Source organism: Gopherus flavomarginatus, chromosome 2 (assembly GCF_025201925.1).
Source record: "Gopherus flavomarginatus isolate rGopFla2 chromosome 2, rGopFla2.mat.asm, whole genome shotgun sequence".
Lineage (NCBI taxonomy): Eukaryota > Metazoa > Chordata > Testudines > Testudinidae > Gopherus > Gopherus flavomarginatus.
In genome coordinates, this window is record NC_066618.1 from 105228768 (window position 1) to 105250578 (window position 21811).

The following is a 21811-nucleotide window of genomic DNA, read 5'->3' on the forward strand; positions in this document are numbered from 1 at the left end:
ACAAACAGCTTTCTACAAAGAGTGAGCCAGACAGCTCCAGAGCTTGGTTTCAAAGCTTCAACCTCCAATATCAGTCAATGCTTTCCTTGAAAATCTGCACACCTTATTTGTTTAGTTATATTGCAGCATTCACTCTGAACAACAGCTACCACCCAAGTAAATTACAGATATAAGCTATAAAATTTTACAGTAGATGTGGGATGACTGCAACAGGGTCCTATTCATTGTATATAAAAGTCCACGCACAATATAGACAAAATTTCTTGTTCAAGTAAAACACTTTGACCTGCTAAGAGGCAGTATGTTTCAGTACATTAGTATTTGTTTTTAAAGGATGGTAGGCAGAGTGAAAGGAATGAAAAATATAGGACTCTGATAGGGCTATGTCTAGCAAAGCTTACAGAATTACAGTGATGTAAGAAGAGCCTGCTGACTTTTTGCTGAAATGACAGCAAAGACTAGATTTGGCGAGAGTTAATGGAATTGTTTTAGAACCTTTATTTATTTATTAACAGTTCCAGAAACACATTAACTTTCTTTGCTTGGAGTTTATTATTGACTCACATTCCTTGAAAAAAGCACTTTGATAAAATGACCGAAAGGCTGTGTGATTTCACTTCAGTGTCTGAAAATAACGGTATCGTCTCCTAAAATACTGCTATTGTCAGTGACTACATTTTCAAAACCAGGACATTTTGTGGTCCCATTTTTAGGATCTCTAAATAAGCATAAAACAACAAAAGTACATCTTGTAATAAATGTGTACTACTACCAACCTCTAACTCAAACACATCCATATTTCTCAGAATGGAGGCTTTATTTTAGTAGCGTAGTGTTCTAAATGAGTTTACCAGGAAACACTGAACAAGAGCTATTAGAATTCACAATGGCCAATAGATACTATCAGAGCTGTTCTGTTCAGAATGTGTTCAGAGCACATTCAACTTTTCCCTCCAAATACTTCACACTTAACACTCATTCTACTGGACTGTTTATTCCTAGTACACATAGCAAATGCTAGTCATTATAGTCAGTACAGCAATAGTGAACAAAATTTATATATATATGGGCTGTCAAGCAATTAAAAAAATCATGATTAATCACACAATTAAAAAAATTTATCAAGATCAAAATCGCGCTGTTAAGCACTAGAATACCATTTATTTAAATATTTTTGGATGCTTTCTACATTTTTAAACATATTGATTTCAATTACAACACTGAATACAAAGTGTACAGTGCTCAGTTTGTATTTATTTTTATTACAAATATTTGCACTGTAAAAAGCAAAAGAAATAGTATTTTTCAATTCACCTAATACAAGTACTGTAGTGCAATCTCTTTATCATGACAGTTGAACTTACAAATGTACAACTGTGTACAACAAAATAACTGCATTCAAAAATAAAACAATATAAAACGTTAGAGGCTCAGTCCTACTTCAGCCAATTGCTCAGACAAACAAGTTTAGTTACAATTTGCAGGAGATAATGCTTCCTGCTTCTTGTTTACAATGTCACCTGAAAGTGAGAACAGGCGTTCACATGGCACTGTTGTAGCCAGTGTTGCAAGATATTTACATGCCAGATGAGGTAATGATTCATATGTCCCTTCATGCTTCAACCACCATTCCAGAGGACATGTTCCAGAGGACATGATCCAAAGCAGAGCGGAACAATGCATGTTCATTTTCATCATCTGAGTCAGATGCCACCAGCAGAAGGCTGACTTTCTCTTTTGGTGGTTTGGGTTCTGTAGTTTCCACATTGGAATGTTGCTCTTTTAAGACTTCTGAAAGCATGCACCACACCTTGTCCCACTCAGATTTTAAACAGTGCTTCAGATTCTTAAACCTTGGATCAAGTGCTGTGGCTATTTTTAGAAATCTCACATAGTACCTTCTTTGCATTTTGTCAAATCTGCTGTGGAATTGTTCTTAAAATTAACATGTGCAGGGTCATTATTTGAGACTGCCTATAACATGAAATATATAGCAGAAAGCGGGTAAAACAGAGCAGAGACATACAATTCCCCCCCCAAGGAGTTCAGTCACAAATTTAATTAATGCATTATTTTTTAATGAGCATCATCAGCATGGAAACACATCCTCTGGAATGGTGGCCAAAGTTTGAAGGGGTATATGAATGTTTAGCATATCTGGCATATAAATACCTTGCAACACCAGCTACAAAAGTGCTATGTGAACGCCTGTCCTCACTTTGAGGTGACATTATAAATAAGAAGCAGGCAACATTATCTTCTGTAAATGTAAACAAACTTGTTAGCGACTGGCTGAACAAGAAGTAGGACTGAGTGGACTTGTAGGCCATAAAGTTTTCTGTTGTTTTGTTTTTGAGTGCAGTTATGTAACAAAAAAAAATCTACATTTGTGAGTTACACTTTCATGATAAAGAGATTGCACTACAGTACTTGTATGAGATGAAATGAAAAATACTATTTATTTTGTTCATAATTTTTACTGTGCAAATATTTGTAATAAAAATAATAATATAAAGTGAGCACTGTACATTTGAAAATGTAGAAAAACATCCACACATATTTAATACGTTTAAGTTGGTATTCTATTAACAGTGTGATTAATTATAATTATTTTTTTAAATCATAACTAATTTTAAGTTAATCACTTAAATTAACTGTGATTAATTGACACTCACACATATATAAACCCAACCATTGTGATTGATGAAATAAATAAAGATTGAGACATTTCAGAAGTCCCCATAGGAGTTACTAGGAGATCACACGCAAAAAAAGCCTGTCCTTGTACAATCTGGACCTATGGTCACTTCAACTGTTTGTCACTTCCTATGAAAATTCTCCTCAGCAAATTATAATTTTTAAAGGGAATTTTCCAAAACAAGTTAGTGTATGGAAATTTTAAGCATACTAAATTCTCAAGATGATAAAAGAAATTCAGTGAATTTTATAAAATTAAAATTAGGCAAAAACAGATTTAACACATCTGGGTTCATGACTGTGTCTGTAAAAACCAGCAAAAATCATTATACAGCTCCTTCAAAAAGCAATTAGAAACCAAAACATATCAGAGTGGCCTTCAAATAAATGCAGTCTTATACATTGCATTTTGTGATGCCTAATTCTATAGTAAATTTGCTAAAGGAAAGTTTGAGGAAATACAGCCAGAAACTCTTGAGTTCTAAACCCAACTCTGACAGAGACTTTTTCTGTTGCCTTATTAAATTCTCTGCTTCAGAGTTTTCTGTCTGATAAAATGAGGATAATACTGTGCTTACCTACCTCAGAGAGGTGTCATGAAGGATTAGTTAACGTTTGCAGAACTCTTTGAAAGTAGAAATCACTGCCACATATAGACACTGAGCATTATGATGTCTAAGCCATGAGCCTGTTCCTACATTCCTGACACAAGCAAAACTCCTTGTTGCCTCATTTGGGATTACAGAGCAGCGCCCTACGTTAGCATCTTAAAAAGAAAGTTACGTTCCTTCAGAAGACATTTTATACTTCAGTGCATTTAAATACACATAAACTCCTGTGCAAAAAACTCCCATGAGGCAATAGAAAGAGTTGTTTAATATTAAATCATTGGAACTGTTGGAAGAGAGACCCTCACTAACAACCTGGAATGTGTCTGTTCTAAGAAATAAAAACGTATTGTTCACATTTTTCTGCCACCTGGAAGCTTGGTTTTTCTCTCCACAGTGTCTTGTTTGATTTGGCAAGGTCACACACTTGGCCTATATTGAGAAACCCCAAAAAGAAAACTGTGAACATGTCAGCTTGCAAAAGGAAAGAAAAGAAGTTTCTTGTTACATAAATCAAAGTCCACCTACAATTCTCTCAAGGGCCATGCACAGGGGAAGAGATTTGGTACCGAGCTACCAAAACCTATAAGGATTCCTGGATGCAGTAATGGAGGAGCTCTCCAGTTAATCAGAGACAGGTAATGACAGGTCAGCATTTTCTATGCCAGCTAGCTCTCGAACTCAGATAATTGGCTATGCCCCAAAAGAGTCCAGAGGCAAAGAAATATTTACAAGAACCTAAAATGAAGTCTTGGGAGAGCATATAGTGATTAGAGCCAGTGACAGGGTCCAGGACCCTTATATTTTTCTTGACTCTCCCACTAACCTGTGTGACTTTGGGCAAGAGATTAATCCTATCTGTGACTTAGTTTGCCCATCTGAGCGAGGGGTATACTACTATTACACCCAAAAAAGAGCTTTGGGAGGCTTAATCAATGCAAGATTTGTAAAGGTTTGAGATGCTTGGGCAAAACATGTTATATACATGCACATTTTTATTCAGAATATCTTGGGTTTTGTTGGATTTTTTTCTTCAGAAGAGTGAAAACAAAAAAACAAATCCACTTTTTTGTCAATTGTATTTACTTTTGTTGAGAGCCTCCACTTCTGCTTCCTTTGTATCAGGTCTGACCTCTTAAAGCTTAATTAGATACACATTCCACAGTGAACTCTGTTATCCTTTTAGGATTACAGACTTATTTATTTTGGTATAATCCCCATGAGAAAACATGCTTCATTTACAAAGTCAAACAGATCTTACACACAACCAGAAGGGGCTCTGGAAAGGAGGGAAATGGTTCCACGGAAGTTTTCCTCCCTTAAGGGAATAAAATACGAGTACACACTGAATTTTCTTGAGAGAAAACAAACCAGATGTACATCAGACCTGTCTTATCTCAGGATTTTAGCCTGACACTCAGACTTTGGGGAGATTTCCCAGGCTCTCAGGTCTGCTTCCAAAATCTCAGTACTTTTGTTGCTACAATATCAGTGAGGGACATCAGTGCCACAACTGCCATTGCTGCAATGGGCGCAACTATTAAAGTGGTATCAAAAGAATTTGAGGAGGAATCAGTCCTGCCATGATAGACTGCAGTGAAAATAGTTTTTGGAACCTGGACCTTCACTTGTCTCATAACTCATTTAAAATCAGTAACAGATTATTTTCCTGATTTGATAAGTTAAAAATATAAAATGATTAATTGTACTTTTAATGGGAGAGGGAAACCAGAGAGGAGACAGAAGAACTCAAGCCAAACGGAAAATGCTATGCTTTTCAATTTCCCATTATAGGCAGGTATGCTGTACTCCCCTTGTTGACAGAAGTCTTATGCTTGTCTTCCAAGTACATTCATCACTATTTTGCAGTTGTAACCCAACCTTACACAGGGTTGCTTCCCCCACCGCCTCTAGTGGCTAGTTCTAAATACCGTATATACAAGTCTGCTGCAACCTATGAGCTATCGATCTTCGGTTCTTTATGTCGGGCAGTAGACAGATACATACATTAAGACCCAGAAATCCTGGGTTCAATCCCCATGGACAACATCAAATGCTGTCATTTAAGTCACTTCCATTGGCATGGTATAGAAATACTTTAAAGCAGGTGGGGGTTAAATAGCACTGCAATATTGGCCACATAAATAATCTGTTAAAACACCCTTCCTCGTAATATACACCAGATGTAGTCTGTTCACCATCAGATCCACAACCCGGTGCTTCCAATTTACAAAACACTTTCAGAGATGAAATTTAGTTTTGTTTTCACTTATATCATCCAACTCCACACTTCCCCAGTCCTATATTTTTATTGTGAAGAGAATGACAGTAAAAGAGGGGTTCATGCCTTTGATGACACAATCTGTTTACCATATGGAAAGATTTACCTTTAAAAGCTATTCCTCTGGAGTAGAAATCTAAGGAAGATGGGATGCTCCAGGGAGAAAAATCCCCGTGAGGATCTCCTTGTGGAAGTTCCCCCCATTATTCAATAAGAGAATAGGATTTACCCCATTCAGAAAAAGATGCAGCCTGCCCCACATCCAGGCTCCTTGGTGACATGGTTCTAGCTATGGCTGCTCAGGGGCCCCTCCTTGGGTTATGCAGAAAAGAGAATACAACACAGCCCAAGGATATAGTTCCTTTCCAGGTAAGGCCTACACAGATGGTAGAGAGATGATATGCATCCCCTGGCCCTTCCCACTTTGAACCTCACAGAGAATCTCCATCAAACCCAAGTGGGGGGTCGATGCTAAGAAGGTGACTGAGCCACTCCCCCACTTCACATAGGGAAGGGAAGACAGCATGGTCTGATGGATAGAGCATTGAATTGAGATTAAGGAGACCTTAGTTCTACTGGTAACTCTGCCACTGACCTGTTGTTTGTCACTTCACCTCTCTGTGGCTCTGTTCCTCCTTCCACTCTGTCTCTCAGATTATAAACTCTAGGGCAGGCGCTATGTCTCAGTATGTGTTCGCATAGCACTTAGCCCCCGGGGACCCCAAGCATGATACTAGCCTCTAAGGGCTTTTCTAGTACAAACAACAATAATCTGTGCATGGAGAACTCCTCTATGTGCATATCTGGCATATCCTCTACCAATCACTGGGCAGTGGCACCATTAAGGGGCAGTGAGAGGAATGACTGGGACAGTAAGTCCTGAGAGACTTTGACACGCCAGAAGGGAAGGACTACTCTGACCTGGCTGGAGGTCCAAGCCATGAAGCGAGAGCAGTCGAGTCCCAAGCAAGCGAGATGGGGAGAGTGACAGAGTGAACAACTGCAGGAGAGTCGTCAGACTGGCATAGCTAATCCCCAGACAGAACCAGATGGAGGCACCCTTACCAGTGAGTAGAGCACCAAGTGACACTGGTCCTACACTTTTACCTTGGATCAATATTTACCTCAGGAAATTGGGGCACATTTTAATTCTCATTATAGTCAGGTAACTCTGTTTCAAATGCAATCTTTAAGGGAGGAGAGTGGGATACAGAAAAGTAATGCCGAGCAGAAAGACTGAAGCATTGACTGAATAATATTGTTGGTATCATTTCTAAATTGATCACATTTGCTGGGCTCTGTTACAGTCACCATGTTGCCCTAGAATGTCAGCATTCTTCTAGATTTGTTTGATCCTGCCTCAGTTGCAGAGGGTTGGACTTGATGACCTCTTGAGGTCCCATGCAACCCTACATTTCTATGATTCTTTTATTCCAAACCGTTGATGTACCAAGTAGGCTGGACAAGACTGGAACTGTGTTTGCCCCTACCTGTGCAGTGCATTCAGTGGCATTGACATGGTTAAATTATTTTACTCTCCTAAAATTACTGCTATAGGATTTCTGCCAACAACGTAACAAAAAATGGCATAGCATGAGAAGCCTGGATTCAGCAATATACTTAAATGCATGTCACACTTCAAACAAGGCAAAAGGTCCCACTGACATTGGGGCATGTGCTTAAGTGCCTTGTTGAACTGGAGCCAGAAAAGGCAAATGAATGCCCAGCTTGATATCTTTAGGTAAAACCTATTATTTCTATACTTGAAAGAGATGGAGCAAAATTCTCACTTATAGTGTATGCACCTGCTGAACTCACAGTTACAACAGAGGCACAAAAAATTACCTCCATTCTGGGCTGGTAGCAGCAGATCCCTTCATCTACTCTCTTCCATCTACTCTGATGCAGGAATGCTCATCAACAAAGAAAACTCTTCTGATCTTCCCATCCAACAATGCAAGGAAAGATGCCCAGTCTGTTCCATGATAGTTCTCCCCTTCAGCTTCCACAGAACACGTGAAAGAGTTTTTCTTGCCCTTCCTATCTAGTTATATGTCAGCTTGCACAAGAGAAGAGGTGAAGAGACTGCCATTGTCTTCCACCTGGAATTGGATCAGGCCTTTGAAACACAGGGTGCTTCCCCCAACTGCACTGCCAAAGCTCAAGTTCTTCCATCATTGGTTTCTATAGTTATTAAAAGGTCACCTTTACATAGGACTTACAGAAACAGACAGAGAAAAATTCTAAGCATATTCTTTTAATTTGCAGATCAGCCTTTGCACATAAAATTTCCTGGTGTGATCACAGAAATACTGGGGTTTTGTGTGAGTGCACATGTGCCCCAAGAAATTTTGAAGAGGCATTTTTAGAGGCCTGCTGAAAATATAGTTCTAAAATGTTTTGCCTACTCCCATCACTGTAAAATATTGTACAATTGATTTGATGGAGCAAACAAATATTTATTATGTACTGGGGATGAACTTAGAACTGTCCTGGGTCCACCTGTTATGAACCAGTGGTTTAAATGACCAAATCTGATATATGACAGAATTGATCATTCCAGATGAGAGGAAAAGAAATATGTGTTAAAGCAAACTCTAAATAGTATTTACAGAGACAGCTTTCATCCTCTCTTGCAGGTCACAAGTTAAAAGTTCAGCCTTACATTGAGCTACGAGTCTTTTCACCTTTATTTATTATTTTAATCCTTCCATAAAAACTAGATATTATACAATATTCCTGTTACAACACAGCATCTGTATAAGGGACTCTATAGATCTCTGACTTGTCCTTTTTGTTAAGATGTAATGTTATGTACACAGTAGCTGTGTTAATGTCCCTAATCGAATTAAGTGAAAATTTCATTGAATGTCATTCAATTCAATGTCATTGAAAATACCATATCCAGTAAAATACATCATAAAGCCTTATATTGTTACAGAACTTATCATTTCTTTGGGTGGTCCAAAGCACAGACCAGCTTGCAAGATTGAGGACTAAAATCTCCCATCATTGAAATGCAGCCATCTCTGGGGTAGAATGCAATCGCTGATTAACAGTACTACACATCAGTTTAAGAAAGGAAGCAAAGAACAATTATTCAGTTGAAACTGAACCAGGCATTAGAGGGAAATAAAAATAGTTGTTCATAGGCAATGAGTATGGACACCAGTGCTAACATTGCTTCTCTTGAGAAGAACGCTATGGGAGGACTAATGACTATGTGCAATCAGGCCCCATTTCTAATGTTTTACATCTCATCCCAATGATCTCCCACAGCATGGTGCCCTTAACCTCGTGCTGCAGCACTAGTGGGCTCAGAAGGAAGCATATCCTGTATTAAGTTACCAGCACCACTCTCTCCAACACCATGGAGTATCCTGATTCAGGTGTTGCTCATTTTACAAAATGAGTTCACAGCCCAAAGTAATATGGCTGAAAAATGGCGTGACGTCAGGATTGTAATATTAAAAAGGGCAGAAGTTTGTTGATTAATTCAGTCATTTCCAGTGTCATAATTTCAGCATCCAACAATGCTATATCCCATGAAAGTCTTGGCATTAAGTTTTATATGTTTAAATGTGTCAGTTTGTAACTCCTCAAGTTTTTCAAAAGAATGTGAATGTCACAAAAGAGACATAGGAGGGTTTGGGACAGAGGGTTATGGATATGGTTTTTTTTAATAGTTCTCTCCATAAACACTGTTTGTTTTCACTGTGTTTGCATGTTTTAACTGTACTACATTTTTACATTTTTGTGCAAAACTTAAAACACTATGGGAAGATAAGGGGAGCAGCCCCTTAGAAAAAAATAGTAAAAAGTATATAAAATTATTATTAAAATCCTGTGTTACGATACAGAAAAGTACAAGTAAACACTGATAAGGCTAAATGTACAGCTCAGACTTCTGATAACGGGAATCTTACAAGCTGTAAATCTCATGGTGTTTATTGAAATCACTGGATGTGTATTTATAGCTTCATACACGTGCAGTATTCTTTGTCTGCCAGTACTTCCCAACAATGTCATTACTCATGTTTTCTTTAGAGTACTGCTTTGATCTCCTTTCATGAAAGTGGTAAGACATTCCCACACAATATAATTCTGAAAGTTATTTGGACTGTTTGAGTGTTTCAAGTCCCTCAGCCCTCAACCTCATACCCTGTCCAGAATATTGTCCAGGTTGTGATGGAGTCCCCCAGTAGCTTGTTATGTTCACCTTCATTTAAAAAAAAAGTCTACTATATAACACAGTAATGGTCCAAATGCTACAGCTTACCATAGGATAGGGTCTATTGCTGTAGATAACTATAGGATGATTTTCACAAGGGCAATGGCCCAGTTACTGTCCCCATTGCTCTTCAAGAAGCTGAGGTTCTCTCTTTGGCCTTAAGAATGGTAATAAAAACTCATGAGTAAAGCTATGAGTATAAGTTTACTGTAAGAGCAAGCCGCTCTTAAAAAAAAATAGCAAAGGGAGTGGCTGGCAGAGAGATCCAAGGTATTCATCGCTAGAAACCAGGATTCAAATGTGACATGGGTTACAGCATGCCCTAAGTGATTGTTCTAGGCAACATCAATGTGAAACACATCATTCCTGCCTTCTTTGATCCCACATGATGCCCTTTATAAGGTTGACAAATTCTCTTTTTCCCTGTGATAAAGGATTCCTGCTTCATGAGGGAAGCTTGTGTTAGGTCTCCCATGTCTATACAGAGTGGATTAGAGTAGGACAGAAAACAGAAGGGTCAAGGAGGAGATCTTCCCCTAATTCACCAAAACAAAGCAGTTTTCAGACAGAGAAAATGTGTAGGTGTTGACGTCAGATCCTTCATGTTGGAGAAAAGTAAATTCAAGTAATATACTTAAATTTACATGAAGAAAAAAGAAACCATGCAGTTATGACTCTTTTCTCCCCAGCTATGGGATTTAGGAAGGTGGTATTGTTTTGCTGATAAAAAGCCAAGAAATTGTACATTTACTGGTTAGGCCTTTACACAAAACAGCCACCTACTGTCTTAAAAAGTGAGATTAAAACTTATTTTTTATCTAACCATAATCTGCTTTAAAATGTTTTTTTCAATCTGAGGAAAGCACAGCAACCAACTGTCCAATGAACAACCCCAGCATGGCATATCTGCTCATTTAACAATACAGTCTTTATGCCCATAGAAAGCCTTTTCAAATCATTATGTCACTCTATTGCCGACAGTTTGTGGTCAGCCAGAACAGTTCATTAGAATGACATTAAATCTAATGGAGGACAAAACATTTTGCAGATAGTGGAATCTAGTATTACCTTTCAGAATCACTTCTAGGGGCAGCCTTGCAAAATCCAAAGACCATTTACAGCTGGACTAAAATTTTGTAATCATCTGAGTTTATGCCCAATAAGAAATAAACATAATTTCTCACTCAATCCCAAAATCTTTAAATTCTAACCTGGTTTTATATTTGTAATAAACTCCAAACCACAGGGTAAAAGCCCTTAAAGTTTGTAAACCTCATTGAATTTGTTCTGATTGATGGAATCCTGTTGAGACCATTCAAAAGTCAGAGTTTCATGTGGCTTTCGCTTAACAACTTTGGGCAAGCCTTCATCTGAGTTTTGGATTCATTCTAACCTCAAACCTAAAAAATGTAGCATAGGCAAAAGAAGGGGCTGAACCCATGAGTATTGAAAACAACGGAAAATGTCACACAAATTTTTGAGACGCAAAACCTCCATGTTTCACACAATTCTGCTGTTAATAGCTTTAATCTGACCTGATAACAATTGCATATATGGAGTAAATGAAAACACGGACCATCTGTACATTCCAAATGAGGCTAAACCGAATTTATTTTCAGTTTAACCTGCTCTTAAAGAAAAGTTATTTTAAAATAATAATAAATTAATGACAGTTAAAACTCAGTGAGGGTATATTGAAAGGATTGTCTAGTTTGAATCTTCAAGTTCAAATTACTGGTGTTTTAAAGCAGCAAAGAATCCTGTGGCACCTTATAGACTAACAGACGTTTTGGAGCATGAGCTTTCGTGGGTGAATACCCACTTCCTCAGATGCACCCACGAAAGCTCATGCTCCAAAACGTCTGTTAGTCTATAAGGTGCCACAGGATTCTTTGCTGCTTTTACAGATCCAGACTAACACGGCTATCCTCTGATACTTGGTGTTTTAAAATGTCTCTTCCAGAAAATAATCATCTGTGCTGTGCTCAGCACAATTACCTGAAATTTGATGTGGGAAGAACTCTAAATTGTGAAATGCTACTAAATATAAACTATGAAACAAAGTTAGAAAGCTTTTAGTTAAAACTGGCATTTGACTTTATTGTCATTAGAGTAGTGGCCTCCTTTCTGAGAAGCAACACATGGTGTCATTTGAGCATAAAAGCTTCTATAACAGAGTCTATCCTGCTTTTATACTTGTTTAAACATCCAAGAAAGAACTATACTCTCCTTTTTCCGCATACATACTATGACTACCATTAACATTGACAGGAGCAGTACACATATAAAAAGGGAAAATGTACTCTGCACTCACTATTAAAAAGTCAAAATTTATCAACACAGTGGCATTCAAGACACAACACTTATTTCCATTTCCAAATAATGTACTGCCCACAGGAACATACTGGGCCAAATTCTGCCACTGTTTAGAAGCCCACAGCTCCAGAAGACAACATGTGATAAATGTAAGGAAAATGGATGTGGTTTCCCAGATCACCGAAAACAATCTGAACACAGACAAAACTAATATAATCTTCCAAAGGTATCCATCAATCCAGTGAATTTAGGATCATCTCTGAAACCCAGACCATGATCCCAATAGATCTGATCTTTTCTCTTCTTGAGTATCTGAAGTGTAAGGTGCCTCAACTCCCTCTCTTTTGGTAGTCTAGCCCACAGCTCAATTGTACCTATTGTTAATAACTTTTTCCCTTAATTTTTCCTTCTTGAGGTAACCTGGTATATTAACAAGAGATGGATTAAGCTTAATTTATTTTTCCAATCCCCTTCTTTAGGCAATATTGCCAAAGTAAAAAAACCTTTCATCACAACAATAATTGAAGGCTAGAGAGTTGTTCCCCCATTGTATGCTTCACCAATGAACAAATAAGTATTATAGTCACTTGGGATATATAATATACCATGGCTAGGTAATATGTTACCTGGGATAGATAGCGTCTGATAGAGCTGAAAACTGACTACTTTCTGTTTGAGAAATTCATGAAAATGCAGAACAACTATAAGCACCATCCCTGGATAGTTGCACAGAGCAGAGATAAAGGACAAAGTCTACCAAGAGAAGATAATTGCATATGCAAAGGTTCTGTTGAAGTCAATTGGAGCCAAACGTGCACATCTGAGAGCAGGACTTAATCCAGACTGTGGGTTGAAACAGGAGGCTTAACAGTATGAAGAAAAAGAAATACAGATTCATATTTCTGAAGGCAAAAGACGACAAAAAGTAAGATACTTGTATACAACATATTTCTGTTTATACTTTTTTGTTAGTTGGGAGAAAAGACCTGCAAATACACAAACAACCACAAGTTAAATAAAACTAGTGTTAATATTAGAACAGTAAGAATCCAGTTTATTCTTGATAGTTACCTAGTCTGTGCAAATTATGTTGTGGAACATGCTTACCGTTAATTGGTTATGGTTAAGACAGATTGAAGATTCAAACTCTTCAAAGAATTATAGTGGCTATAGTGGGTACAGTGAATTATAGTGCATCATAGCAAACTTTTGTTTAGAGAGAAGTCATTATGAAACAATGACTTCATCATAAAAGAGAGTTCCAGTGTTTGTGTATGTATATAAATACATTACAGACAGATACAGAGAGATGATCTACCAACCACTTGCTAGGAACTATTTAAGGTTACTTGGGTATTTTTATGTAATTTCATGAGGATAATCTAAGGGATAAATCCTGCTCTGTGTTGCTCAGGTGCTCTGACATGGATGGTAGGGGAAAGGAGAGAATCAGGAGCCACCTCATCCCTGCACAAGCAGTAAAGCAGGATCTTTCCATCTGACTCCAAAAAGTGCCAGGAAGGGGCAATAACTACCACAAGTCCCCCTACCTAAGTGATTTAGGACCACAAGTCCCTTTGAAAGTCAATGACAATCAATGGGATTTGTACTCCTAAATCACTCACACTCTAGAAAAATCCCACCCATATATCTTATGCAATTCTTTATTTGCAATAGTAAAGCAATTTGAATTTACAACAGCAGATCCAACACAATGTGATGACTGGTGTGTGTGTTGCCTTCCTCCTCCCTGTTCCTGATTTGTTTCCTGGTTCCTGCTCCTGACTCAGTGTTCCTGTTCAAGGCTGCATGTGCATATGTGTGTACACACTGCTGGGTGCGGGCAACTAATCAGGGCCCGCTGCTACATATCTGCCATTTGGACTATTCTCACGTTTTATGCACACTGCTGCTGACCTAACCAGTTAATGGTTATTACATATTTTGATTGACAACTTAACTGCGTGTCATGCATCATTTTTCTTTTCTCTCTCTCTCTCTCTCTCTGTTTTTTTGAGAGACTTTTTGGACTGCTATCCTGGGGTGCAGCAGGGTGTAATACCCAACCAGAAATCTTTATTTTACTATTTGTACTGCTTTCTTTTCCCTGCATTGTGTTGTTTGTGCTGGTTTTATTTTAATTCGTGCTACATATTATTTTTTGTTTGTCTATTTCCATTCATTTTTTTCTCTCAAACCCCCACCTCCAAACAAATAAAAAAACCCTGTGTCTTTCCTAGGTCATTGAAGGGTTTATCAAGTGAAAACAGAACATAAGGTCCCTAGGGATCAGGGGCAGAAAACAAGGCCTTCTTCCAACTCCTTTTAGTCATCAGCATAAACAGAGAAAAAGGAAAAGAAAGGAAGCGTCAAAGGAAGAATAATGTTTTCCGAAATACATAACCCTGAAAACAAACTATTACAAAAATGCGACCTTTGACAAAAATGACAAGAGTGTCAAGTGGGATTCTGAATGTTTAACTTTTATGATTTTTTGATGGCCTGTTTCAGAAGGAGTCAGTAGACTCACAGTATAGATTTAACATTTCTGGAAAGGAAAGGAAAAATAAACCAAAAGGTTTGGTCTGGCTTTGGCTATGGCAAAGTGGCTTGCTACAGCTCAGGAAATTAGTCTGAACAAGGATCTTAGGTCATTAATACCAACTCCCAGAGCTTTGATTTAATCTGCACTCCACTGAGATGTGTAGATGGCTTCCTGAATTGAGAAAAAAGGGAAGGTACGTACAGTTGAACCCCTGTACAATTAAAATAAACTAATCTACTACAAAGTATTTGAGAAGCTATAAAATCATCTGCATGTGTATAATGTTTGTGTCATTGAAACATAATGTGGAACTGGCAAAGAACCAAAAATGAAAAGGTCTTTTGGACTGAATCAAAACACAAGTCATCCAGCTTTTAGTGAAGGACACCAGCGTGGCTTTCCAAGAGAGTTCAGGTGTTCACCTGAAAGTTGGCTTGTAGTACACACTACTAAGACCCTGATTCAGCAGAGCACTTGAGCGTGAGCTTAACTTTATGCAAGTACTTAAGTTCCATTCATGTAAATGAGATTTAAACACATGCTTAAGCAAATCAGGACCAAACACACCTTCTAGGGTTCATGGTTATTTCGGAGTTCCGACTTATAGGACAACAGAAGTTGGAAAACAGATTTTTTGTCTCCAAAGGGTACAGTGTTGTCTAGTCAGTGCTACTAGATGAGACCTTTCAAGAATCTGCAGCTCTGTACCACATGTATGCACAAGTGAGAGTGTCAGGGAGAAAAGAAAATGGTTTCCCAGAATGGAGGGTTGGGTGAAAGGCTCCTGGCCTCAATGGGACAGATAAATATTCCTATATCTCTGTCAGAGAGAAGAAATGCTCCCAACAATACAACACTGAAGAGAAACAAAGAGAACTGAAGATAAAAACCCAGAATAGAGTTTGGGGGCATTACTGAGCCTAGCTTCTGCATCTGCAGCAAAGTAACTCACTATGTATAACTGAACAGATAGCCATCTGGAACCACTTCCAAGTTAAACATGTATAGACTGAGGCAATACAAGAATCTAATTATCCTAATTAAACAGGATGTGTACAGTAAAAGCAGCAGAATATGTTCTCTGGATAAGAACTGAATATGAGGCTCTCTTTCAGATTGTACACAATAAAGGGACTCTGATTGAACCAGCTTTAATACACAGTATATGTATATTGGCACTGGATACTTCTTCATAGAGCTAATTCTTTCCCTCATCTCCCCCTCTCAAAAAATAACTCAACCACATGAAAATACCTAAAAGTATATAAATAGCAGGAGCTATTCTCATTAAAAAAAATAATAGAGTGTTAAACTATAGGATAAAATAGCAAGTTAGGAGGCTGTGGTTAATTCTAAAAACATCCTGTTGCAGACAACTGAATGTTAAATCCTACATGAGATGAGCCATAAGTAACTTCACAGATTTGTGTGCATGGGCTGATCAGAAATGGTGCTTCCATTGTTTGTCAGCCAACTCATCCCTCTAACCCCATTCAAAAAGTTTCTAAGGTAGCAAAGGATTTTCACCAGATCCTCCTTGCTTGGTAGTAAGGAAAATGGGAAAGAGAAACAGTTTGATCGAAAGCACAAGTACCCAGCTGAGCAGTGGCGAAAGCACAAATGAACAATAATGGCCAGAGGAGGAAAATCAGCATGTCCTGAGTGATATGCAAGTGGATGTCATGCAGCCATCACAGCTGCTGTAGCACATGTAATCAATAATAGTACAAACTCCATGGGCCAGGTGTTCTATTGTCTGAGTTAAAGGTGCCGGAGGAAGCTTTAAGTTTTTCTTGCCTAACGCCCATGCACCATTAACTTTTGTGCAAACATGCATCCTAGGGCAAGAGTATGCCATGTAGAGTGATCTTCCCTTGAACCACCTTCTTTCTTGTAAACCATTTCCACATCCTGCTGGCTATGTGACTGGTGTGCACTGCTGTCCCTGAGGAGTACTACAGAGGGGCATTCTTGTTTCCATGTGTTTTTTTGGCCAAGCTGTACATACCTTGTGGGTCACTTGTGCAGACCCATTTAAACAGACAATCAGAAGGGTCTCTAAGATCTGAACCAATATGAGCTATCAAATCAAGCTGTATTATATCTAAAGCCAAGTGTTCCCACATGCCTGTGTTCACTTTGAGATCTGAAGTTGAAAGATGCTCTATTTGTGGAGAGATAGCAGAGAATTTTTTTTCATAAACCGACAGGTTTTAATAGATTTCCACAAGGGTAACTTCAGGAACATATGCGATTTTTGAAAACAAGCTACTTGACTAGCCATGGAGGAGTCCTTTTTGGTGCTCTGTTTCCCCCCAGGATAGTATTAAATTGCTTGAGTCCTGAGTAACCACACTGTTTTTTGTCTTAACAAACTTGTCTGGGAGATCAGTCCACATATTTGCTGCTTTCTGTATGAAAAAGTGCTTCCTGACATCTGTTCTGAATTTGTGGATACTTAATTTCCATTAATGCCCTCCTCTCCTATCTTCAGAGCTGAACTGAAAATAGTAACTTGACAGATATACATATATCACTTGAGATTTTATATACAGACAACCATTAAACTCCCTCCTACATTTGTTTTTCTTTGCTACATTAAACAGAGAAGAATTTTTTTTAGCTTGGCATTTACAGCTCAGACATTTTAGTACTGAGATCAACATCATGTGCGTGCCTTATTCTGTATCATTTCATGTGTTACAATATCTATTTTAGAATGAAGTCAGATGCACTGAATATGGTAGGCTAAAATTACAATAATCTAATCACAGCTCACTTACATTTTTGCAGTTTCAGGGTCATTTACTTCAGTTAGTCCTTTATGTTCTAGTAAGTTTATTTCAGTGCTTACTTGCATTTGTTATTTTGTACTCAATGTTGTGTACTTAATAACTTTATAGCTACTGTGGAACTTGTTTAGAGTTAATTTGGATATAGTGAAACTAAAGCCCCACATAAGTTCAACACTTTGTAACATGCAAAAATTGCAACTCAACTTTTAGAGTGACATTGGTCTATGAGGGGAGAGGGGCAGTAGGTAGAGGGGACAGATCCTCAGCTGGTGTGAACTGTCATACCATTGATTTCCATAGAGTTATAACAATTTATAACAGCTGATGATCTGCACAAAGTCTTCAATGGGAGATGGATCTTCAATGAGAGATCTCCCAATCTAAGAGACTACTCCAGACGTTCCATTCCAAAATGTTGCTCTCAAACCTTAGTTTTCCATAACAAGGTATTTTCTGTGCCTTCCTATCACCTATACTTTACTCTCCCCTTGGTAAAATGATAGAGCCAGATCATATTTCTAATGAAGCTAATGTCAAAACTGCTGGTAATGTAAGTGGAATCAGGATTGGGCACTTACTCCTTTCCTCAGATATTTACAGTCTGAGCAAATGTGGGCTGTATGGCACAACTACATCTACTCCACTTCAAAGGATGATTCTGACTGTTCAGATACCAAAAATATCACTATTGAAATGAAATTCTCAGACAACATCACGTCAATTTTCATTAATTTACTAGTGAATGCTTCGTGCTGTTGTTCTTAAATGATTTTATTTCCAAACATTATTTGGTTCAGTAAGATGCTGTGTAGCTTGAGCCCCCTATAACAGTAACTTCGCACAAGTTCCATTGTCTTCAATGGCTTTGGATCAGGCCCTTGATGTGTGCATATATGATTGTCTTCAAAACAGATTCAATCATAATAAAAATATAACTGGGTTTGCCCGCATGCACTCCTTTCCCATGCAATTTACAGCTGATTAATTGCTGATGTTTTACATTTTGTGGCATGTTTCTCTATTGAAGGTTGATAGAGGGGTACCCCCAAAACATATAAGCTAAAGTAGCACCAAAGGAGTTACATATCCATCAGCATTTACGAAGCCCATTACCATTATATAATATATTTTAACCCAGACATCTAGGCTATTACCCTGATCATGCAATCATATTTTCATGGGTGAAAGCTTACGTTCATGCAGAGTCCCACTGAAGTCAATGGAATCCTACAGAGGTCTTCAGGAGGAAGGACTTGCAGGATCAGAGGCTATACAAAAGGATCCATTTATCCATCACTGAAACCCAACTACTTCTGAGGTTACAAAGTGTAGTTGCTCAGTAATAACAGTTTAGTTGCAGACTTATATTAATACTGATTTTTTGCACTTTTCTGTTCCATTTGAAATAGCAGCAGCAGGAATCACACTTTGCACTTCTGTGACGTTTGACAACTGGCAGAGATTTCCAAAGGCACAAATAACAGTTGGGCACCTAATGGCCTTTGAAAGTCAACGGGAGTTGGGCACCGAACTTTGAAAACTTCCCCTATTAATCTGAAAAATGTCTAATATTCAGAACATCAGTTTTCTATGTCATTTGAAAGATGACACCTCCAGCAGCACAGCACTCAGAAGAGAACATGTCACCTACTGAATCATTGTTACTACTTACTGTAATTGCTTGAAAGTCTACTATCCAAGCACTAACTTAACCCAGCCCTCTTCAGCTTATTCTGATGGGATCACACTAACTTAGTGGTGGCTTAGTACATCTTGTATTTCCTTTTGGCAATTAATTTTACAGGACATCTCTGCAAATGTGAAAATTCCTTAACAGGGCTAATTTGCAGAATTATTTTACTCCATAAAACTAACCAGACCATGCAAAAAAAAAAAAAAGAAAAAAAAAAGGCAGCAAAAGAGAAGTGCAAAATAGAAGCTCATATTAAGAATCATGCTGTAGGGGAAATAAATCAAATGTTTGATGTTTCATTCACTTCTCATTAATAATAATCTTCAGGAAAATACTACATTAATATGACATAAATCCTTCAGCAACGAAATAATAAAAAAATTCTAAAGTTTAAGTACTGTAATGTTAAACTAAATTAATACAAGTAAATGGCAACTTCATCTGTCACTTACGTTGACCTGTCTAAATAGAGCACATTTTATATGTTCAATAATATCCTTGCTTACAAACATCAAGACAGAACATAACATAGAATGGTGTAACACCCTGGTTTTAAATCTAATTTTTCCTGCTATGTACTTAAGAATGGAGGGGTGGGGAGGGAGTTCTGAGTGTCATCCTTAAATTTGAATTTCCTTCCAGATGTCAGTTTCTTACAATCTTAATGGTACTTTACAATATGCCAAGGATTAACCCTTAGCAAAATTTTTAAAACAACACTTTTGAGCAAAAGTGTAATTATGTACACATAAAATCCTTATACTACAATCATAGTTATAATAAAATAATGTTTTTGATCTTTATAGGTGTTCTCTGTATGAAAACCCAAAGGGTGAATGTGTTGATTATTAATTTGCTCCTTATACAAAGACATTTTAGGATTATGTAAGCATGTGGCACTTTGGTGTGCATTTTTTCTTTTCCCTTTTTGCCTTTCAATATTAGATTGTCTCAACATGTCATAGATTAGTCCCCTGCCATCCAAAACAAATGAAAAACAACCCTTTTTCAATCATGTTGGATTATGCTGTCTTGATGTTCTGTTGACGTTCACCATTTGCTTTTAGTGCCAAATTTAACAATGAAACTAAAAGCTCACTCTGGGCTTTGGAAACATCAGTGTGGGTGAATATATTTAGTTTAATCCAATAATTTAAAAAAAAAACCCTCTTCAAGGTGAGCACAGGATTAAAGCCAGAAAGAAAAATTAAAGCTAGTGACGTATATTTGGAGATAAATTAAGTGGCAGTGATGGAAACAGGATATTGCCACTTGACTTGGGGGTGGAGGGAAACTAGGGCTTAACCTCTTCATTACTGTTCCTACACTCAAAACTTTGTGCTGCCAATGGAACTTCTATTTGTCTCTTCATCTGTATTTCTATCTTTGACATTTGTAAAGCACCCATCACTTCTGCATTTTGACACAGAACAGCAGAATGTACCTGGTTTACTGGGCATGTTTCCTCCTCTATAGCTTATAATCAATCAGGTTAGAAAGCAGTTTTCTACTTGAACCATGCCCTCTTGTGGGAGGAGTAAGGTACTGAAACCACTGATGCTGATGCTTTGACTATAAGGGATGAGATGCTGTACCGTATTGAAGTAAATGGCAAAACACTCATTGGCTTCGGTGGAAGAATTATTAATAAAATCTCTCTCTGATCAAACTAAAGCTACCATAAGATATTATGTAAGTTCATCTACAATTAAATGGAGATGTATGAAGTGAGATCACTATTCTGTTCCCATTGAGGTCAAAGGTAAAATTCCTGATTTCAGTGGTGTGGGATCAAGCTGTTAAGCAACAAATACAAGACAAAATAACAGGAAGGAATTTTTAGAAGTGAAAGCGATTAACTATTTCTTAACAGCTGAGCATCTGGTTAAGCAATCCTCTTATTTTGATTAGCTGATATAGTCTTAATATCTACCAACCTTCAAATAAATGGAGACTATTATCAAGCAGAGAAATGAATATCTGGAAGGTGCTTACCTTTGCTTCACATTTCTTGTGGCAGGCATACTTGCAAACTAAAATAAAAGCAAAGAAAATACATAAGCAAAATACTCAGTAATTCCTCTACCCTCAACATCTCTTTAAAGTTGCCTTCTACCACACAGCCTATTAAAGCCCAGTTCTTCCACCGAGGTGCACTTCATTTCTTTACAGTAAAAATACCAATAAACAAATAACAAATAAACTGCTAACCAGGTATCAACAGTGCCATCAGGCTTTAGTCTGTTTATCCTTATGTGCAACTGCGCAGCCTGCCCTGAAAGATTGATTAACTGTCGTAATCCCCTAGCACTCTTCATGTATTCTGTCCTTTTATTTTAATAATATATGTTTAGTATAATGTTAAGGTCCAATCATCTTGATACTTGCCTTTGCAGCTATCCACACACCAGAGGTGTTATGAAAATAGTAGGTATAAACAGCAAGGATAATGATGCTAATTTGTTTCTAACAAATGGTCTGAAGCACTAAAAGATCTGTGAATCACTTCAGCAAGTCTAGAGAACAAAATGAGTCAGAACTTTCCAGTCATGGTCACTTGAGAGTCAGGGTAAGATCATATGTTTCACAATCCAAAATTGAAAGTCCTTTGCACAATCCTATGAAAAGTGCATCCAAGTAAGAAG

The 21811-nt window shown here is 37.7% G+C and overlaps 1 protein-coding gene across 6 annotated transcripts in view; it reads right to left on the reverse strand.

Annotated features, from left to right (window-relative positions):
* The window catches only part of TNS3 (tensin 3), a 413597-nt gene that overhangs the window by 221154 nt on the left and 170632 nt on the right, over nt 1–21811 (reverse strand). For all 6 annotated transcript variants that reach the window (XM_050937640.1, XM_050937639.1, XM_050937643.1 and 3 more), the window contains one exon: nt 21162–21199. In XM_050937640.1, the coding sequence (XP_050793597.1) occupies nt 21162–21199 (38 nt within the window). The remainder of the gene's footprint in view (nt 1–21161; nt 21200–21811) is intronic.